The 18,222-nt window shown below is 41.0% G+C and overlaps 2 protein-coding genes across 9 annotated transcripts in view; both read right to left on the bottom strand.

Annotated features, from left to right (window-relative positions):
• Nucleotides 1–491: 491 nt before the first annotated feature.
• Nucleotides 492–13,271, bottom strand: LOC104140282 (RNA-binding protein with serine-rich domain 1-like). 3 transcript variants are annotated; one of them, XM_068939776.1, is made up of 7 exons: nucleotides 12,834–13,271; nucleotides 11,108–11,179; nucleotides 10,738–10,875; nucleotides 6,874–6,926; nucleotides 6,158–6,241; nucleotides 5,834–5,926; nucleotides 492–4,316 (listed from the first exon to the last, which is right to left on the bottom strand). In XM_068939776.1, exons 1-7 carry the CDS (start codon nucleotides 12,901–12,903, stop codon nucleotides 4,266–4,268), a joined length of 561 nt encoding a protein of 186 aa, XP_068795877.1. In that variant the 5' UTR covers nucleotides 12,904–13,271; the 3' UTR covers nucleotides 492–4,265. The 3 variants fall into 3 exon arrangements, with proteins under 3 accessions (XP_068795877.1, XP_068795878.1, XP_068795879.1); XM_068939777.1 differs by lacking the exon at nucleotides 12,834–13,271 and adding an exon at nucleotides 11,672–11,860; XM_068939778.1 differs by lacking the exon at nucleotides 12,834–13,271 and adding an exon at nucleotides 11,270–11,681.
• A 202-nt stretch (nucleotides 13,272–13,473) lies between these two features.
• TRAF5 (TNF receptor associated factor 5) overlaps nucleotides 13,474–18,222 on the bottom strand; it is a 28,706-nt gene continuing 23,957 nt past the window's right edge. For all 6 annotated transcript variants that reach the window (XM_068939767.1, XM_068939765.1, XM_009668966.2 and 3 more), the window contains exon 11: nucleotides 13,474–17,059. In XM_068939767.1, the coding sequence (XP_068795868.1) occupies nucleotides 16,482–17,059 (578 nt within the window). In that variant the 3' untranslated portion in view covers nucleotides 13,474–16,481. The remainder of the gene's footprint in view (nucleotides 17,060–18,222) is intronic.

Below are 18,222 nucleotides of genomic sequence, written 5' to 3'. Positions count from 1 at the left end.
TACTTTCAGGAGAACCCACTACTACTTAAAATTCAGCTATTTCATAGAGTGCCCAAATAAGAGTGAAGCTCCCAACCTTGAGAGCCGAGCAAGAATTTTGGAAACGTGTTTCTAAATACACTGAGCAAGAGCAGGAGGAGTATGTTTAACAGCTACAGTAAGTGTCAGAGCTCCATCCAGTGGCCAGGGCCCCCACCCACACCTCTCCAGGGCCACTTCAGCAGGCCTTCCAGGTGGTCTCCCATGAATCATGCCAGCCCTTCAGTTTTCCCCTGGATACAGAAATCATTCAGTTTTCCCTGCTGCAGATGGAGACGTTATGTGGATGACTGGGAAACTCATATACTCCTGCAACATGAACCGTACAAGAACATCAAAACAGCACAACTTGTCCCAAGTTGAACTGTAGTCAGTATGGAACAGATGGCAAAACCGCAGGCCCTGCTCAGCTCTGCAGGATGATACATCCTAGTTCAATGGAGGCAAGCACCTCCAAGAGAAAATGGTATTTTATTAGTATTTTGTCATTTTGATCTCTTGTACATTTTTGCACAGGCAAGAAAGTCAAGTTCAAGCAAACCATAAAGGAAACAGAAGAGTAACAAAAGATTGCATTACCCATGAGAACTCGCTGAATCACCTCATTACTTACATCAAACATTCTTTAATGTTTGGGGTTTAGCCAAAGAAAAGAATCTTACGTAACTGTGCCGTGTCCCCTCCCAACAACTTTTAAGCCCACTACAAATTTGTATCCTGTTTAGGTGGAGAGCTCTTCAAAAAGAATAGGTTCCTTTCCTGTTTCATGACAATTAGCAACTAGATCCAGGAGGTCCAAATGAGCACTCCCGCCGTGGGAAAGATGAAAAGCATACAGCCATTATACATGTGTGCCTGCCTAACTACAGCACAAGCGGCAGGTAGGGCTAGTGTGGTAGCAAAGGCTTAGAGAGCAAAGAACACAAATCCCAAGGGACCAGGTTTTATCAGTTTTGCTGCTTGTGGCACATCTTGTTCATAATGGAAGAAAATACTTATTAAAGAGCCAAAGAGGAAGGCCATGGCAGCAACAGCTCACAGACTATATCTTTTTTTTCCAACAGTGACTTCTGTTTCTGGAATTTCTGTCATGATTCCCAAAATAGAAAACAGTGCAGGGCAACAGAGAGGGGAGGGATAGGGAGGATTTCATCACACAAAAAATGCAAGTTTCACATCTGAAGGACTTCTAGTATTTATCATTTTAACAGGAATTTCAACTTCTCCAGCCAGCTAAGCCTTTGCAGCCTCTTATCACCTGTCCTCTGCTCCTGCTTCTGATGCACCACATCCATCCATATCTCATGATTTTTCTGTTTTTCGATCCTCTCATCTTCCCCCATGACACCTGCTTTTCTGAGCCCTGGTAACAAGGCTCTCTATCATCTATTTGTATATCACGTCGACATCTGGTACTGCCACATGCTTCCCTCATGTAATTACATGCTTCCCTCATATAATTTTCTAGAACTGTATTTCATCAGATTCCTCTACATCTCTTACCTTACAATCATCATCTCATCTGCTTCAGTCTCTACCAGCTGCAACAATAACTTGAAGCAGTATTAGGAAGCTATTCTTTAGTTAAAGGGGCAACCCAAGGGAAATTCTTTCCTGAGGAGACAAGGTGTGTACAATTACTCTGGCTGTATGGGCCTATCCCTACTAGTGATGCTGGAACCTACTGGCCAGTACCAACCAGCAATCTCAAAGGTACTATAGTCCCACCAAGCTGCATGCATAGCAGCCCTGCGGGATCTCTGTGCTTCTGGCAAAGGATGGGGAAGGAAGGAGGCAATGTGAACTCCAACCTCTTTAGACACCCAAAATTCACATGAAGAAGGGTAGGAAAGAAAAGGAGGTTTATAGAAGCAACAACCATAGGGAAGCTTCAGTCAGCACTCAGACCTTTTTGGACGGGAAAGAAAAAAAATAGGTTACAGCAACAGAAGTTGAAGCTTGATTTTCTAACAGAAACGCTAGCTTAAAAATAAAACCTAACACAGAAATACTTCAAAGCATGACAAAGGCATACTCAGAACGTATAAATCAAACAGGTAAAATTCCTCTGCTCCAAAACAGCAAATAAAAGTTTCTCAATTTTTTTCCCTTAAGAAAAAGGGGTCTGACTCATTTTTGTACAGTCAGAGTGGGCAAGTACCAAAAACCTAAACTAAAGGAAGAACAAACCACATCATGTTACCAAAGGTTACTAAAGGTCCTTTGCCTTTTCCCTACTAGCCCAATACTGCAGGAGTTTTCGCAAGATTTCACAAGCCAGACTGATTCTGAGTAAGACAGCAAAAAGCAGATTATTTCAATTAAGTTTGAACCTTCTAACCAATGAAGTTCTTCATAAAGTGAGATTTCTGGATTTCCCATTTCCTATTTGCGTCTGGACTAGCTCCCATCTTGCTGCACTTTTTTCTCCTTTGTCCAGGAAATAATACTAGCTTTACCTATAACGTAACCTATGGAATGGCAAGGATGTTGATATCTTATAAGAGCGTGTTTGGAATTAAGCTTGTTAAGAGAAGCCAAGAGACAAAAGCTGATTGCTTATCTGGGCAAAATATTTTGGCATCTCTAGATACAAGATACCAAAGTAGCAAGAACGAAAGCATGATCCGATGAAGCAAAGGAGGAGCTCGGGGCTCTTTTTGTTTTTCAACAGTGCTTCCAAAAAATGTTTCCATCACAAGGTTATAAAAGTCAAGGAAACTCCAGTTTTTACCTATATCTTTTCATGAATCAAGGAAGAACATAAGCTCGTGCTCTTGGGAATCAGGGTCTTAGTCTCTAAAGAGTTACATCTCTGCAACAATTAAAAAAATGTTTTGCAACAAAAACTACAGAAAAGACAGCCTTTTGGCATTTTCAGAAGGTTTCACACATCAAGTAGTTTAAAAATTATCCCTTGAACAGTGGCGTGCATCTTCAGATCTACCCAAAACACTCAAGTAGACACAGATACAAAGAGTTTTCTTTTTGTTTGCTCTTTAACAAACTCCCCACACTCTGACCACTGTAAACCCAATGTTCTCACGAAAATCAATTATTCTTTTTAGGTGTACCTAAACCGTAGTTCTTGAGGAGCACTTGCTACACAAGCAATTCAAGCAGACTTCCCACATCGGGGTTATGTCACATACTCAAAAAGAGGTGCCTGTTGGGTATTCAAAATTCAAGGGTGGGCGAGCAGTGAGTGAACTACCAAGGCTAACACACACGCTCACGTTATGTTCAGGTCCAGCTACATATCTAGACCAGTCTCCTCTTACAGTGGACTAGCAGCACACTTAGAGGTTCACTGCCACTACCTGCCTCTGGATCACTCTTATGGCTCTTTTAGGCTAAGATACGTGGTATGTTTTGAGGCTCCTCAGACAGAGGAAGATTTGAAACACAGCTCACAGGATCAGAAAGGCAGGCCAGATCTCCAATGTTTTTAGCCCTGGTATCAGCAACTGCAGGCATGGTGGCAAACTATTGGGAGTGCATGCTGCCTTTGAACAGCTGATCCAGATAAGCAAACAAAACCAAACACCTTTCCTGCTCCTATTTCAAGATAAAAATATTCAGCTACCTCTATTACTCCAGAATATTTTACTGTTACACTTTCTAGTGATATAGAGCAATAAACTGTCCAGAGAAGGATCATATCTCAAACTATGAAAGAAAATAATATATTAATGAATGAACTGTCAAAGAATCATCTATTTAAAAGTATGTTCTATTTACAAAGGTCAGCTTGCTCTTTAGGACAAGTAAAACTACTAGTGGAAAAAAAAAATATATACATATAGAAATGCCTCATCTTTCAAATAAACATTTACAAATACTTCGCTTCACTTAAGCTACTAGAAACATTAAGACATTTGAAATTATGAGTGCATTCTGCATGCAGCTACGGTACGGATTACATAATTGGACCTCAGTGTATCATTTCTTATCATTGTCAATGACACACTCTTACGCTCTTTTAAAATATCACAGCCTGGCTATTACCTTAGGATCTCAAAAGGAGGACATGGATCTTTCACTAACAAGGTATTAGTTACTCTTCGTTCTGCCATTAAAAAGGACATCCTGATTGTCTTCACAGCAGGAGAGTCTGGTCTTGTCCAACTTGGTGCCCTTTTCCCTGAGTTTCCCTTTAGGGTTTTACGAGGCATGATGATTGTTGGCTTGGTAGATTTGCAAGTCCTTGGTCAGCACTTTCTCCATCATAAGGCAGAGTTCAGAAACTCAAGGAGCTCGGCACGGTTCCGGTCTCTCTGTAGAGCAGAAAAGCAGAGGGAACGGTTCAATAGGCCTGTACTCAATGGGCCAAGGCTGCATAAGCCTGCCTTCTGTGTGGGTTTTCACAATTCAGTAAGTGGCACAAGAAATGCCACCGCATTCAAACGGCTAGGTATTACTAGCTACTAGACAGGTGTGAACGTCTGGAGCAAGTGCAAGGCAATGGGTACTCTGGACAGATGCTACAGAAGACAAGCTGTCATTGTCACTATTTCATGGTATTTCTAAGTGGCTCCCTGCAGAGGCTCCATGTGGTTGTCAACATGTAGCTCTCAGCCTGCTCTGGTGTCTGAGGCAACTTTCTCCGGTCTGCCACCTTTTTCATCCCTTTCTTTATACTCTACACAGAGCAAATCTTGTGTCCTGGGAAGCCTCAGGTTTTCTATTCATGAGCAGCAGCTTGTCGATTAATAGAAAGGAATCATGAATTCAGGCACCTTCTAAAGATGCCCCACTAGGCATCATATGAGATGCAAAGAAGCACCATAAAAAATGCCCCAAACAGCCAAAACACTTGGTTCCACTGTTTTAAAGTCACAATTTACAGAACCATTGCAGGTTAAAATACTGTGAATAACACGTTGTTCAATTCAGCACATTAACGACCATGGCCACCCAACCCAAGCAAAGAAGGGCCAACATCTTTGGCATCGAAAAATTATAACAAGGAGGACTAGCAAATCGGATTCAGCATAAATTAACACAAACTTTAGTGCCACTGAAAATAGCTTTGATTAAATGGAACTTAGAATGCTCAGGTGTATTTTGGCAGCTAAAGAATGAATTATTATGGCTGAATCAGAATCCACCAAACTGGATACCTCAAAGTAACACTTAACACATATTGATGAGTATCTGACACGCTCTTGCAGATCACTCTAAGGCGTGGAAACTGCTGAAAAGAGCACACCTATTATTTATGCGCCGAGTCTAAATACCCATACCAATAGCACAAAACGCTATTTACGATATCCAGTTCCCCGAGGATATCAGCAAAAAAACCGACTGCTTTTGAGAGAATGCATGAGCATGCGGTCCTAACGCTATCATCTTTTTCTCTTCCTCTCTAAATAATAGCTAGTCTCACTCTCATTATAAAAATAGACAAAAGCGGCAGCTACCACTTCTGATTACAAGAGACTGGAAAGAAAGGAGGACAATTAAAAACAGTGCAAGCTAATCAATGGGAAAAGACACAAATTAGCTAAGCATGACAAACTAATTCTGCAGACCTGCACAGGCATCCTTGGTTATCTATTCATGCCCGAATATTCCAAGCCCACTCACATATCACAAAACATATGCCCAAAAGAATGAATTTAGATTTCTCAGGTGGCACCATAGCCGCATTAAAAGCTACATTCAAATTAAAACTCTTAAGTATAAGATCCACTCTTCTGAAAAATACAAATATTAAGGAAAAAAGAAAAAGAGAGATATGAAAAGAGATATGACTGTCCCTTGGGACGTAAGGACTATTTTCAATCATTACCTCTTTATCCTTCTTAGTCTTCTTTATCTTCATCTTTATTTTCTTTCCTGTTATCATGCTGTAGTTTTCATTCTTCTTTTTGTTTTTAAAGAACTAAAATGAAACCACATATTAGAAGGAAATCAGCTTTCCTTTGTTCTGAAACATTACTAATCTTAACAACAGTTATAAGAAGTATAAAAGGTTATTGTCCAATTGTCCAAAAAATTAAAAACTGTTTTCATTTCTTGATGACAAAATTGATGTGGTTACAGACATTTTTATGACAGGGCAGATTGTGTAGATGAGGAATATAATGGGATGTTATAATGCACACCAGCATACCTTGGAAAGCTGGACAGGTCCCGCTTTCTCTCTCTTTTTCTTCTTTTCTTTCTTTTTCTTCATTTTGTTCTCTTTTTTCCTCTTCTACAAGTATAAGAAATATATCCCAACTGTTTACAGATGCAAAGGGTAAAAAAAGCAACCCACGAGTAGCCTTTTACTGCCCTGGCTAGTCAGACAGCGCCTAGTGCTTACCCTTACCACTGCTGAGCGCATACTACCTGAAGCACACAGAAAGTAGCGCAGCAATGTTAGCAAGACTTAGACTCTTGAGAAGTAAAAATGGTATGATCACTGATTCTATCTCTTATTCTAATGTACTCCAAATGTATAAAAACCTGGAACAGAAGATCCTATAGAAACGAAAAAAAATTACACCAGTGAGAGTCCATTACTCTCTTTCACTGACTATATCGAATTTCTGTCAGACAATACTGTCTTAAATATCAAGTTTCCCATTTCTCTTTTCTTTGAGGATTGCTCTAAATTCTAGCTGAAACAAATCTACAGACTGGCAAAAGGAACCTTAAATTATTTCTGTTCTAATATAAACTCAACTGTATGCAAAATTACCTATCAGTTGATCTGCGATTGCTCCAGAAGCCTGTTTGACATGTCCATAACAGACAAAAGCATTAAATCTTACATGAGATTTAAGGTTATGAAGATCTATTTTCTGTTCAGTTAACTACTTATTCCTCTCAGCAAATGTTTACCTTTTTGTTGTGTTTTTCTTTTTTCTTTTTCTTTGATTTAGACTTAGGAGAATCTAAAAAAAAACAAAAACAAAAACAAATCCTGCAATTTTAGTATTCTGAAAGAGAGATTTGATTTTACAGAAAAAGTATGTAGAACATAAAACATAAGAAAGATTCTATATGAAGTGCATAAGAAGAAAATGCTTTAATTCTGCTAAATATATTAAACACTGGCTGAAAGTAATCCTGAGAAATGCAACACATCATTAACTTACTGCCACTTACTGTTCTAACGTGGACACTGAAAATACTTGATTTGCGCAGCGATTACTTACATCAATATATTAGAGATAGAATTTCTCTTTCTGCAGCTATGCTTTACAGATTACAAATCTCTCTAACACGCCATCTTACATTAGTGTTTTACAACCAGGGATCCAAACTCAGAGAGGAGTCCCCAAAATGTACTGTAGGGGCTGACAAGCCACCGAAAACATTATCACTGTTTAAGGCGATGAAAAAGTCCTTTTTGTACTTACTTAGCTCACTTTTCAACTTCAAGATATAAACCTTGTAAAACAGAAACCCACAAATTCTATAAGCTGATCATACCTTTTACATCTTACACTGTCACTGGTACGTGAGGAAGCTGATTCTGAAGCACTAACTTTGAATATGGGGACTGTAAGCCTAAAGGGACTGAGAAACAATTTCTAGTATTCCAACAGACTGCCTTCAAGCTCTGCAGTTTCTTCGCAATAAATTCCAAGCAAAAGATCAATTACAGAATATACAGGAGCACAGCTAGACTCAAAAGTTAAGAAGGTCTAAGGTGAGGCTGCACAAGCAAGAAGGCTTTTTTTGGCCTCCTAATAACAAATGCAACATAACGGTGTCAAAAGAACCCATGAGAATGGTATCACTCTGTTCAGTTTCCTGGTAGAAACAGACTGGACTAAGAGCCCAAAGGGGAGGATGTAACTCACCAGACGGTTTTTACAAATATTTACCAACATCAGGAAAAGGGGCACATTTAAGAACGCTGGGTTTCCTTCCAGGCTCTGAAAAGTAGTACACTGTGATGAGCACAGACACTTCTGCCCATTCACCTAGCTTGATTCCTTCATCCACACCTCCTCCAGCCTCAGTTTTCATCTGCTATGATCCTAGCCACAGTCATCATGATGACGAACCACAGACCAACTACTCTAGACTTCAGCTGCAGTTAGTTTCCAGCCTGCTCCCAACTGTTGATTTCCTGGCCCAGCCAGACCAACTTTTCCTCCTGCTCACTCTTTTTGAGTCAGCATCCCTCCCCATCTTGCCTTCTCACTGGTTCAGTCTCAGTTTCCGAACTCAGCTATCCCACCTCTCCACATTCTGGCATCTGGTCTGTCTGCTTCCTTCCCTTCCCAGGAGAACGCCCTTCCCTGCTCCACCTCTTTACTAGGCTGCAGTCAAATTTCCATATCCCAGTGTCTTTTCTTCCAGCAATGTCCCTTCTGCACTCAAATTAGACAGCTTTATTTTCCATTCAATCTACATCACCAAGAAGTTTGGAGAAGGCAGGTGGGGGATATCACTCAGAAAGCAGAAGAGTTTCCCCCACTCTCCTTTCAGGTTTCCCAGATACTTTTACAGTACTTAACAGCCAGAACTGCAGCTGCAGTCTCTAAATAAGAAAAGAGAATAATATAAAAAACAAGGACAGAAGAAACCTCTATTCTGCTATCCCAAGGAAGGTCAACTCCAACTTTGTTATAGCTGACACATCAGACCTCGTCAATATACATACACATAGATATATATCTGTCTTAACTTGATTGCCTCATGTCTTTTCCTCTCAATCTAAATTGAGTAAATTGACTTGTTTAAACATGCCCTTGTAGGACATTTTTTCTAGATCTTCTCTCTCCCTTGTGAATGGAAAATTTAGGGAATGTTTTGTCTGTGAAGTTTTAGCAAATCTTCAAGCACGCAAATTGATAACTTGGGCCTAATTCAGAATGATTTTTTTCCCCAGATAACATATTTCTTGCCATCCTTCTAAAAGACTGATAAATTCTGAATGACTTATTTTGTTGGGTTTTTTTCAATCTTTTTTCAGTTTTTTTCTGCCTAGTCTAGTTGGAGGCCAAAATGTAAAATTTTAGTAAGATGTCCAAGGCTGGTGTATCAAAATATCAGAAATAAGGTTTTGGAATGGGATATGGAAATGCTATTTTTTACGCCAGACAACTGTCAGAGCTGGCAGGGCTAAGTAAAATCTCAAACAGTAACTGTTGGGGTAAGAGAATCATAGCAGATGACAGTCATCTTCTGTATTGCTCATCATCAGTGCAACGCTTCAACAGCATGCTTATACATTACAAAAACCCTCCCTTCTGTTTTTGTGTGCCATTAACCCTCTGGACATCGCTTGATAACTTTCTTTATAACCATGCAGTAATATACTTTGGAAAACAACAAACAAAGAGAGGCTGTTGAATTTAAAAAATTATATTTCTAATGATACAGTCTCAAAAACTAAGAACATAGTGTGCCAGAAAGCATGCCAAGAATCATCACACAGCCAGTGCCTGACATGACATTTTAATTCTTTTCAAAAATTTCAGAGTATGTCACATGGCATAAAATTAATTCAAAAAGACAGGAACTTGTAATGTACAAGTTCACAAGTATGAACATTTTCAGAAAATAATAACGGTCAGACACTTTGAATCAGTCACTGAAGTACGAAGAAAAAATAATATTTCCATGTAGACATTAAATCCACTTCAAGAGAAGTGGAACTTAGTCTTTGTTCATCTGTGGCATTAAGAAAGTACTCCCTTTTCTTCCTCCTCTACTACAGGTATTCCAGCTCTACTGAGTTGTATACAAGTGAATGCGGTTCAGTTGGGCCGATAATCTTAGCAAATATATGATTCCTGAAGCACTGTCCAAGAAATAATCGATCTATAACCTTGCATTACGGAAAGATTAGAAAATCTTAGTTATATATGGCAAAAAATTTATATTCACAAATATGAGGTCCAGTATGGCACAGTGAAACTTCATCTGACCCTGAAGCTAAAGAGTTGTAGTCAAGCGAACTGTGGTCCATAGAGTCTTCCTCCCAATCACAGTAAAAAGAAAAAAAACACACTTCAGTGTTTAGCCTCATGTATTATACTTAAAAAGGGCAATCTGCTCACTTTACCTACAATGATATAAAATATTTCAAAACAGAACATCAAAATAATGCAGTCTTGATATAATCAGCAATACGTTTCCCTTGAAGCCACAAGCTGGAGCCATACAGAAAACCTGCACTTACTTCCAGATTTTATCTTTTTTAAAAGATCAAAGCTACTCCAAGTCCTCTGAGTAAGCAGCAGTTTAATAGGAAAGTCTTAATCCTACAACACTTGGATGTGTTTCCACTGAACTCAGTTATTTGTATTAATATACCTTTTGTAAGTCCTTATATTTAAGTGTTTGAAACTTCAAGATCACAGTAAGACCAAAACAAAAACCTTAACTCTGGTCTAAAGAGGTGAAGTAGAAAAAGATCTGTATTCAGTTTACTTAAAAAAAAACCCAGAGCTTTAAACGTATACTTATGTATATTCTTACCAAAGTAGCATTTCTTCAAACAAAATAAGACGCTTTTATTTCTGAAGACATTTAAATTAACACAGGAGCATTGCATATGGTGGATAAGGAGGCACCTTAACATTACCAAAGGAAACGGTTGTAAGAAAACACTCTCAACACGTAATATTTGTAATCTGTAGTATCGTTTTGTGGCAGCGTAGCCACATTTAAAATAAGCTCTACATGTTTCCAAGAATGCTCTCAACACAGGTAAAAACCACTTGTACACAAGTGGCAGCTTACCCCTGCTACTTGAAGAAGACCTCGATGACGAGCGTGATGAGGAGGAAGAAGTGGAGGACACGGTAGCACTAGAAGATGATGTGGATGAAACTGATGATGATCTGTTTCTACTACGTTTTCGTTTCCCTTTTTCTTTTCCTTAGGATAACACAAGGCAACAGTGACAAGCATGCTAACAGCTGCTCTACGATGGTGACTTTAACCTCATAGAGGTTAAACACAATGAACTCTTATTTTTGAGGAAGCTTTTTGACCTCTTCCATTGTGTCATAGTCTAATATCATCATATATCATCATGCTAAACGTCATACTCAAACGCATAAGGGATAATACAAATAATACCATAGCATTGCAACAGAGAAACGCTTACCTCGGACTTTCAGCTCTTCGTGTGATGTTGCACATAGCGATCTACTTCTTTCCTCCTTCCTGTTATCCATTCCTAGTACGAGACAAAAGTACGTTCAATGCACATTTCCAAAACTCTTGGTAAGGAAAAAGACTGGTGCAGAGATAGAGGAAATCAGAGAACCTCTGCAAGATCAGCACCATCGCCATTTCTAACCATGCGCTTTACACAACAGTTCAGCCCTTGTGCAGCCTCTCAACCTCGTAAGTCAAGAATCTGAGGCCAAAACCCTGGATTTGTGCGATTTTCCATAAACGTGAAGAAGTTAGCACAGTCGCTTTTGAGGAAGGGTGGGGGGGGGGGAGGGAGCACATAAGTTGCATTTAAGACTACTAATTGACTATAGGCTCGCGTTTAGCACTACTCATCGATTACAGGCCAAACCCTTGGGGCTGTACAGACCGTGAGGGCGGCGGAGGCACCGGCCCTGGCCCCGCTCCGCGGCCGGCGCTGCGCCTGCGGACAGGCTCGCCGCCCTGCGGGGGGAAACACGGCCCCGGCCCCGGCCCGCACTCACTCACTCACCCCAGCCGCCGCCCGGGCCCCGCCGGCCACCCGGAAGAGCTGGGGCTGCCCGGGGGCGCCGCCGCCGCTTCCGCCGCAGCGACCCGGACGGAGTCGGGCGGCGGGAGGGCCGTTAACGGCCGTTGGCGCGCGCGTTGAACGCGAGCTTGGTGGCAGCCGGCCGCCGGGGCGAAGGCTTCCCGCTACCCGGCTGTGCCGCGGGGGATCGCGGCGTTTAACGGCAGGCGGCGCTTTGCCCGTGAAGTTGGCGGCACTTCACCTGCGTTTTGAGGCAAAAACAAGCAAACAAACCGAAAAACCCCTTTCTCTTCAGGCGGAGGCCCCTCCGCAGCTGGGGGCCCCGCCGAGGAGCCTGCGTTTTATTGCTTTGTGCTGCGCGCAGAAAGGCGAGGCGCTGGGGAGGCCGGCCAAAGGTGCCGAGCAACCTTCGCTTTTGACGTTGGATTAAAGAAGAAGCCAGAGCTGCTTCAGGGGCTGCGCGCGCGGAGGGTGTCTGCAGTGGAGAGGGAAGGGTACGTGCCTGGCACGTGGGGGTGAGGGCCCCACACAGCTCTGTCCAGCAGGTCAGAGCTTAACGCCATGTGGCCGAGCAGGCAGCTATGAAAGGACGGTTGTGAATATACTTTCCTACCGCTAACTTCCTAAAAAAAGGCTGCTTTTGTATACAATATTGCATGCTTGGCCAGGTGTCTTCCGGGAAACAGTTGAAGCAAATCCAAGCTGACGTTGGCTTCAACCTTAACTTCAACCATAAAATGGTGCTGAACTTTTATTTTGAAGCCTTTGTTGAACCTCACCCAGAACGAACCCCAAAAATATTTGTTCCGGGTACCTGTCCAGGAAACTAATGACTCCTGTGAGGAACCTCTTTGGAAGAGGGCTTATTGCTCGTGCTTCCTAGGATCTGCAGAGCACCCTCCCCATCTCTCAGCACACGACGCGTGCGTTTGCACTGTGATGCCGTGCTGCTCAACTCCGCAAGTCCTAGCAGGACTCAACCCAGTGCACAGGCTTTCGCAACTGCCCAGAGACCCGCTCTAGCTGGCTTGGATTCCTGCTCCCCCATCACGGAGAGCCGGGTGTTACTGCTGCCAACAAGCCCCATTAGCCTAAGCTTTCCCCAGCACTCCTGTTAACTGTACATGAATACAGGGACACATACCTTGTGCCTTTCTTTTATCTCTGGGCATGCAGATGTAAGTAAGTTGACTGTTGGGCACCACACAGGTCATATTTACGGAGCTGAGAGAACCGCTGGCACTGAGTGGGTGCTTGAGCTCTTGCAGAGGAACAGGGGGTCAGCGCTAACACTTCTCCCAGGCTGATTTCCAACACTTTGCTCATAACCCCATGAAGTTTTACATTCCCATTTTTAAATACCATGTTCTCAAACATCAGCTGGTCAGGGGAAACAATTATAGTGTAACTGGCCTGAACAGGAGCAAATCCAATCTCAACTGAACGCATATCTGTTCCAAACAAAAATAATATACTGGTTTGATTCTGTGGTTGAAACTTCTGCTAAAATATCCAGTGTGCTAGCTGTTGCTATCAGAAACAGAATACCAGACCTAAGAGATCACTGGTCTGATCTAGTTTAGAATTTACTTAATTTGTATGTGCACTGCTTTAGGACATTAAAGCACAAACCAAAATATTTATGAACCATACTGATTCTTAACCTAAAGTTTTCTTTGGACTGTAAACACAATTTCAGATGCAAATATGCAGCACCCCCCACTCTTGTAAAAAGTCTCTTTAAATTCAGCTTAAAGGAGTATATGTCACACTTACTGCAGAAATACGGTAATATTATTTATTTTTACATATTTTATGTATACAGTTATGACATTTGGCTAGAAAAATGTCTGTATGGTAGTAAGAGATATTCCAACAACTACAAATCTGTCAATAAATACATTAAAAACATACTGTGCTGATGTAGGAATACCGTATGCTCTTTCAGTTACTTACCCAGTACGGTATCATTGAAAAGTTTTTTGGTGTTTTTCATGCAACATCTAACTTCTTCCCTAATATTCATGCTATTCAACATTTTTTCTTTATTACGAATGGGATGTTATTTAAAATCCAGCTTACAGTAGTAAAAAACTCTGAAAAACTAAACATAAAACTCTCAACTGTTTTAATAAAATGAACCAATTTAAATAAAGTTGTCTTTAAAAAATTAATTTTCTTAACTAATTCTTTATAAAACAGGCAGTATTTCAAAAGGGATGTCTCCATCACCCGGAATGAGTCATTGTGCTTCAAAATTTTAAAAGGACTATTCACGGCAAAAAACTAAAACGAGCTGGTAAGTAGAGGAAGAGCGATTGCAGTATGAATTGGTTAAAATTAAATATGCTTTCAAAATCTCTCCAAGAACACACCAAACACTTAGCAACATCACAGTGCCATCACCTATTCTAACACTTAGAAATGGAGTTTTAATAATACTTAGCTCCTGTCATGCTCAAAATTCTCCACAAACATTTAAATACTCCTAACACTTCTGCATTTGGGGTGGTGGAGGCAGAGGGTTACTAATTTGCTGAAATACAGACTGCGCTGTTTCCCTCTTGCCTCACTTCTCCAAGTTCCTTATCACTTTATTTTACACTTAAGGTATTAAAGAGTTCTAGGAAACACGGGTAGTACATTTCCATCTGTATTAGTGGTTATTATGCAAGTTGTGCCACTTTGAAAGTTACATGGCAAATATTAAAGTAATAATCAACATGAAGCCCACATCAACGACTTGTAATTTATGTCCTAGAATGCCACACCATTTAACAACAAGCTTATTCTTTATGTAACAAAGTATTATGGACATAAGGCCTACTTCTCTCAATTGCACAGACTCAATGACTGTTAAAGTCAATAAGGACTGCACAAGAGAATAAAATTTGGCCCTCATCATCTGTCCCTGGGAACACAGAAAACCCCTACAGTGGTCCAGCACACACTGACATTCTACAGCAAAAAGGACATAAGTACCATATAAATTGAAACAGTGTTGAGATGTGCTCACCCACCAGAATGTATGCATAACTTAGGCTTCTTTCCCCCCACCCCAATTTTGAAAATATTTGTGTCTGAATTATGTCTTAGAAACCATATGGGAAAGCAAATGCCTAGTAATGAGATTTCAGATATAAAATAGTGTGTTTTGCCCTCATCTTAGTATCAATTCCCAAATCTCATTATTTCAGTTGATACCAACGTTCTGCACAGAAAGTCTGGACATTTTAGATTTTGCCACATTTGCTGCCTTCTTGAATTTTCTACCTTATTCCTTGCGTTCTGTGCCCCATTTTGATTTCTAGCCTGCCTAGTATACTCTTACTGCAAAACCAGATTAATTTCTTGCTGTCTTTTGAAAAGTCCCAGGTTTGCTCTGCCACTGGTCTGCAGGAGCAATGGATTACGTTTAGATGTTTCAATATCTGATCTATAAGAGAAGACAGAGACAGAATTTTGTCACTTGCAGCAACAAAATGACTGAGTGTGCAAAATTAAATCCCTCTTTACAGGCACCCATAAGGCTTTTGAAAGGCACGTATATTCTTTGTTACTTGTTCCTCAGTGCCTAATCTTGGCATTTTTATTCTGTCCCCAGTAAACCACATACAGTGTACATACTCCCTTGCAGTGTGGAAGGAGCTTGGAATAAGAGCTGCAGAAACGCTTCACAGTTATCAGTAGTTACTCAGTAGCTATTTCTCCTTTTAACAAATACTAGATCTTCACTACCAGGGAGAACTGGGTTCATATAGCAACCTCATCTCCTAAACCATTTTCTCCCTCCACCCCCACGCATCCAAATTTCTAGCAGAGAGGAACAGTGCATGTAATGTGGGACTTTCCACAAGCAGATATCCAAAGCTCTTACTGCCTTCTGCAGAGCTGGTAGGCCAGAAAACCTTTCTTTTGCACAGGTGCTGGAGCAAAAATACTGGAGCTTTGTCCCATTTCTTCCAGCAGAGCAGCCAAGAGCTGAGAGGCTGGCTGAGTACCCTGCTTCTGGCCATATCCTGAGAGGTGATAAGCACATGCAGCTTCTTTTCATTTCAGATGGGAGGGACTGTGGATATTTATCATGGATTGGACTCAGTCCCAAGGCACCAGGCAGGAAAAGAAAGGACATTAACAAAGCTATTGTGAGCCAGGGGTACTCAATACAGCTGAAATGTCAGGTTAGAAAAGCAAGAGGCATTGGCATCTTCCTCTGGACTTTCAGGAAAAGAAAAAAAGGGAATGCAAGATCCTTGGCTAAGGTTTTCCTTGCCTGGCTGAAGCCATTCTACCTGCTTCAAAAACTCAGGCAATTGAGGGATCGTGATACATTAATTCACACGTCCTAATGCTGAAATGTTTCCATTTCAGAAAAGTGAAATGCACTTGCACACTATGATGATGGGCATGCTATCGGTTCTGCGTAAATAACGGGAACCCACAGGCCTGCTTGGGCTCCAAAGGGCTTACTGGAGGAGATTCATCTCAAAATGCCAGTTTTCTGATGTGAGCCAAACATTCACCGCCAACAAGTACTGAGCCGAGTCAAAACACTGGTTTGAATGCACGTTCACAACATCAAACTGGACTTATAGCTGCCTTAAAACCGCAGTCTTGAAAAAGTTAAAAAAAGAAAGGCTGATGCTTTGGCAATTCATTAGCTGTCACACAGTCCAAAAGCCTCAAAAATATTATCAATAGCTTGACTAGTGGCAATTCACTATTGCATGGCTGGTGGCCACCAAGAAAGCACTTCTTAATAGTTAAAGCAGTCATGTTATCAAGTATTTTTTCACAACTCCTCCAGATCAGTTAAATCCACAACTACTTTCAAGAACAGAGTGTCGTCCTTGATGTAGGTATTCTTTGCGTTCTCTAGAACCGTGTGTGGCACAAAACGTGGACATCCAGAGGCAATATTCATTTCTCCATCTGGCCTTTTGAAACTGCTGCTATTGGGGTCAGCTCTGAAGACTTCCACAATGTGATTTTTTTTCCCACTTTGGTCCAAAAGCATAAGTGTAACTTTTTGTTTGAAAGGCCATGGTAGCAGTGAGTCAAACTCCCCTCTCATCACTACAAAGTAGAGAGAGACGTGTGTTCCCTTTCCTGAGCCATCCCCGTTCAGATAGGCTCTTGCACATAACCTGTACCCACAGCGGCTGGTGTAAAAGGGCTGGCTGAATATAGAGAGGACACGGCCTTCCACTGCTTCTTTCTTCTTCATCTTGTAGTCCATGATTTTCCAGATTAATTTTCCATTGTAACATGTGCCTTCCAGAAGCTTAAATCGTTCTTCATTTTTATTGAGCTGTGCTTTGTGAATATTGATCTGGAGATCATGCTTGTTGGACTGACCTTCCAAAACAACTGGGGAAAAGAGAGAAACATTCAGTTAAATAAAACTGTCAGAACCCTGGATAGAAAGAGCAACCAGACTTGAGTTGACCATATTCAATTGCTCAAGTCCCAGGCTGAAGACTAAACTGTGGAATCACATCCAAGAGCTTTTCAGAGACAACTGACTTGGTAGCACAGGCCACTCCACTCAGCCTTTTGCCGACATTATGATTGAGTCAAGACAAACTCTTGAATGTCAGTATCAAAAAGCTCCATTTGTATATTGAACGCTCCCATCCTAGAGACAGCACTGAGAAGCAAAACTTGCATCTAGATTCCAAGGTTATAGAAGTTCTTTATTTGGACTCATTTGATATACATATTTATGTTCTCGTTATTTACGACAGTGTCATCCTGGAAAATGCTAACATTATCAGGCTGAAACAAGAACCACGTGAAAATCAGGCTCAAATCTGGGTCTGACTCACATCAGAACCTAAAGTAACGCCATGGAAGCAAAAGAAGAACATAGCCTGGCTGGACCTGTAACAGTAAAGGACAGAGGCTGACCTACAATAGCTGCTTGTTCTGTTTAAAAGATTCATGTTAGAGGCCTACTCTGGAAAAACTGATGCGGAAAGCCACATCCTACCTGACTGATCTACCTCCCTCCCACAAGATGCTCTTTGATTTACAGTGAGTCTTCTTAGGGGCAGGGGTAGGAGGTAACTTACAGCCTCTGGAATACAAGTAGGTTTCCTCTCTGATTGTATTAACTTCTCTTCCAAACCTTAGCCTCTCTTTTTTACCTCACTCTTTTGCAGAAGGAGCTCTGGAAGTAGAGGTTAAAAGGACAGGCTGCAATGCAAGCAATTATGTGATGTAGAAGGAAAGGTGAAAGCAGTCTTCCACCCTGAGTATCAAGGCTACTGTTACCGCTGAAACAATCAAGTAATTCTGGTTAAGTACATACAAGTTTCACAAACATGTTGATTTAATTTACAAGGCTGATGTTTGTTAATTTACAAGGCTCACATTATGCACATGAAGCAAGAAAGCAGATGGAGAAGGAAATAATACGCTACAGCTGATAATTTTTTATTGTAATCGCAGCTGATAACTGAATAAGAAAAAAACAATGACTATTAGGCAGAAATAACACCTGACTATGGATACTAGTGCTATTACCATCA

This window comes from Struthio camelus, chromosome 3 (assembly GCF_040807025.1).
Source record: "Struthio camelus isolate bStrCam1 chromosome 3, bStrCam1.hap1, whole genome shotgun sequence".
In the NCBI taxonomy this organism is placed as follows: domain Eukaryota; kingdom Metazoa; phylum Chordata; class Aves; order Struthioniformes; family Struthionidae; genus Struthio; species Struthio camelus.
This window is presented reverse-complemented; position numbering and strand designations above follow the sequence as displayed.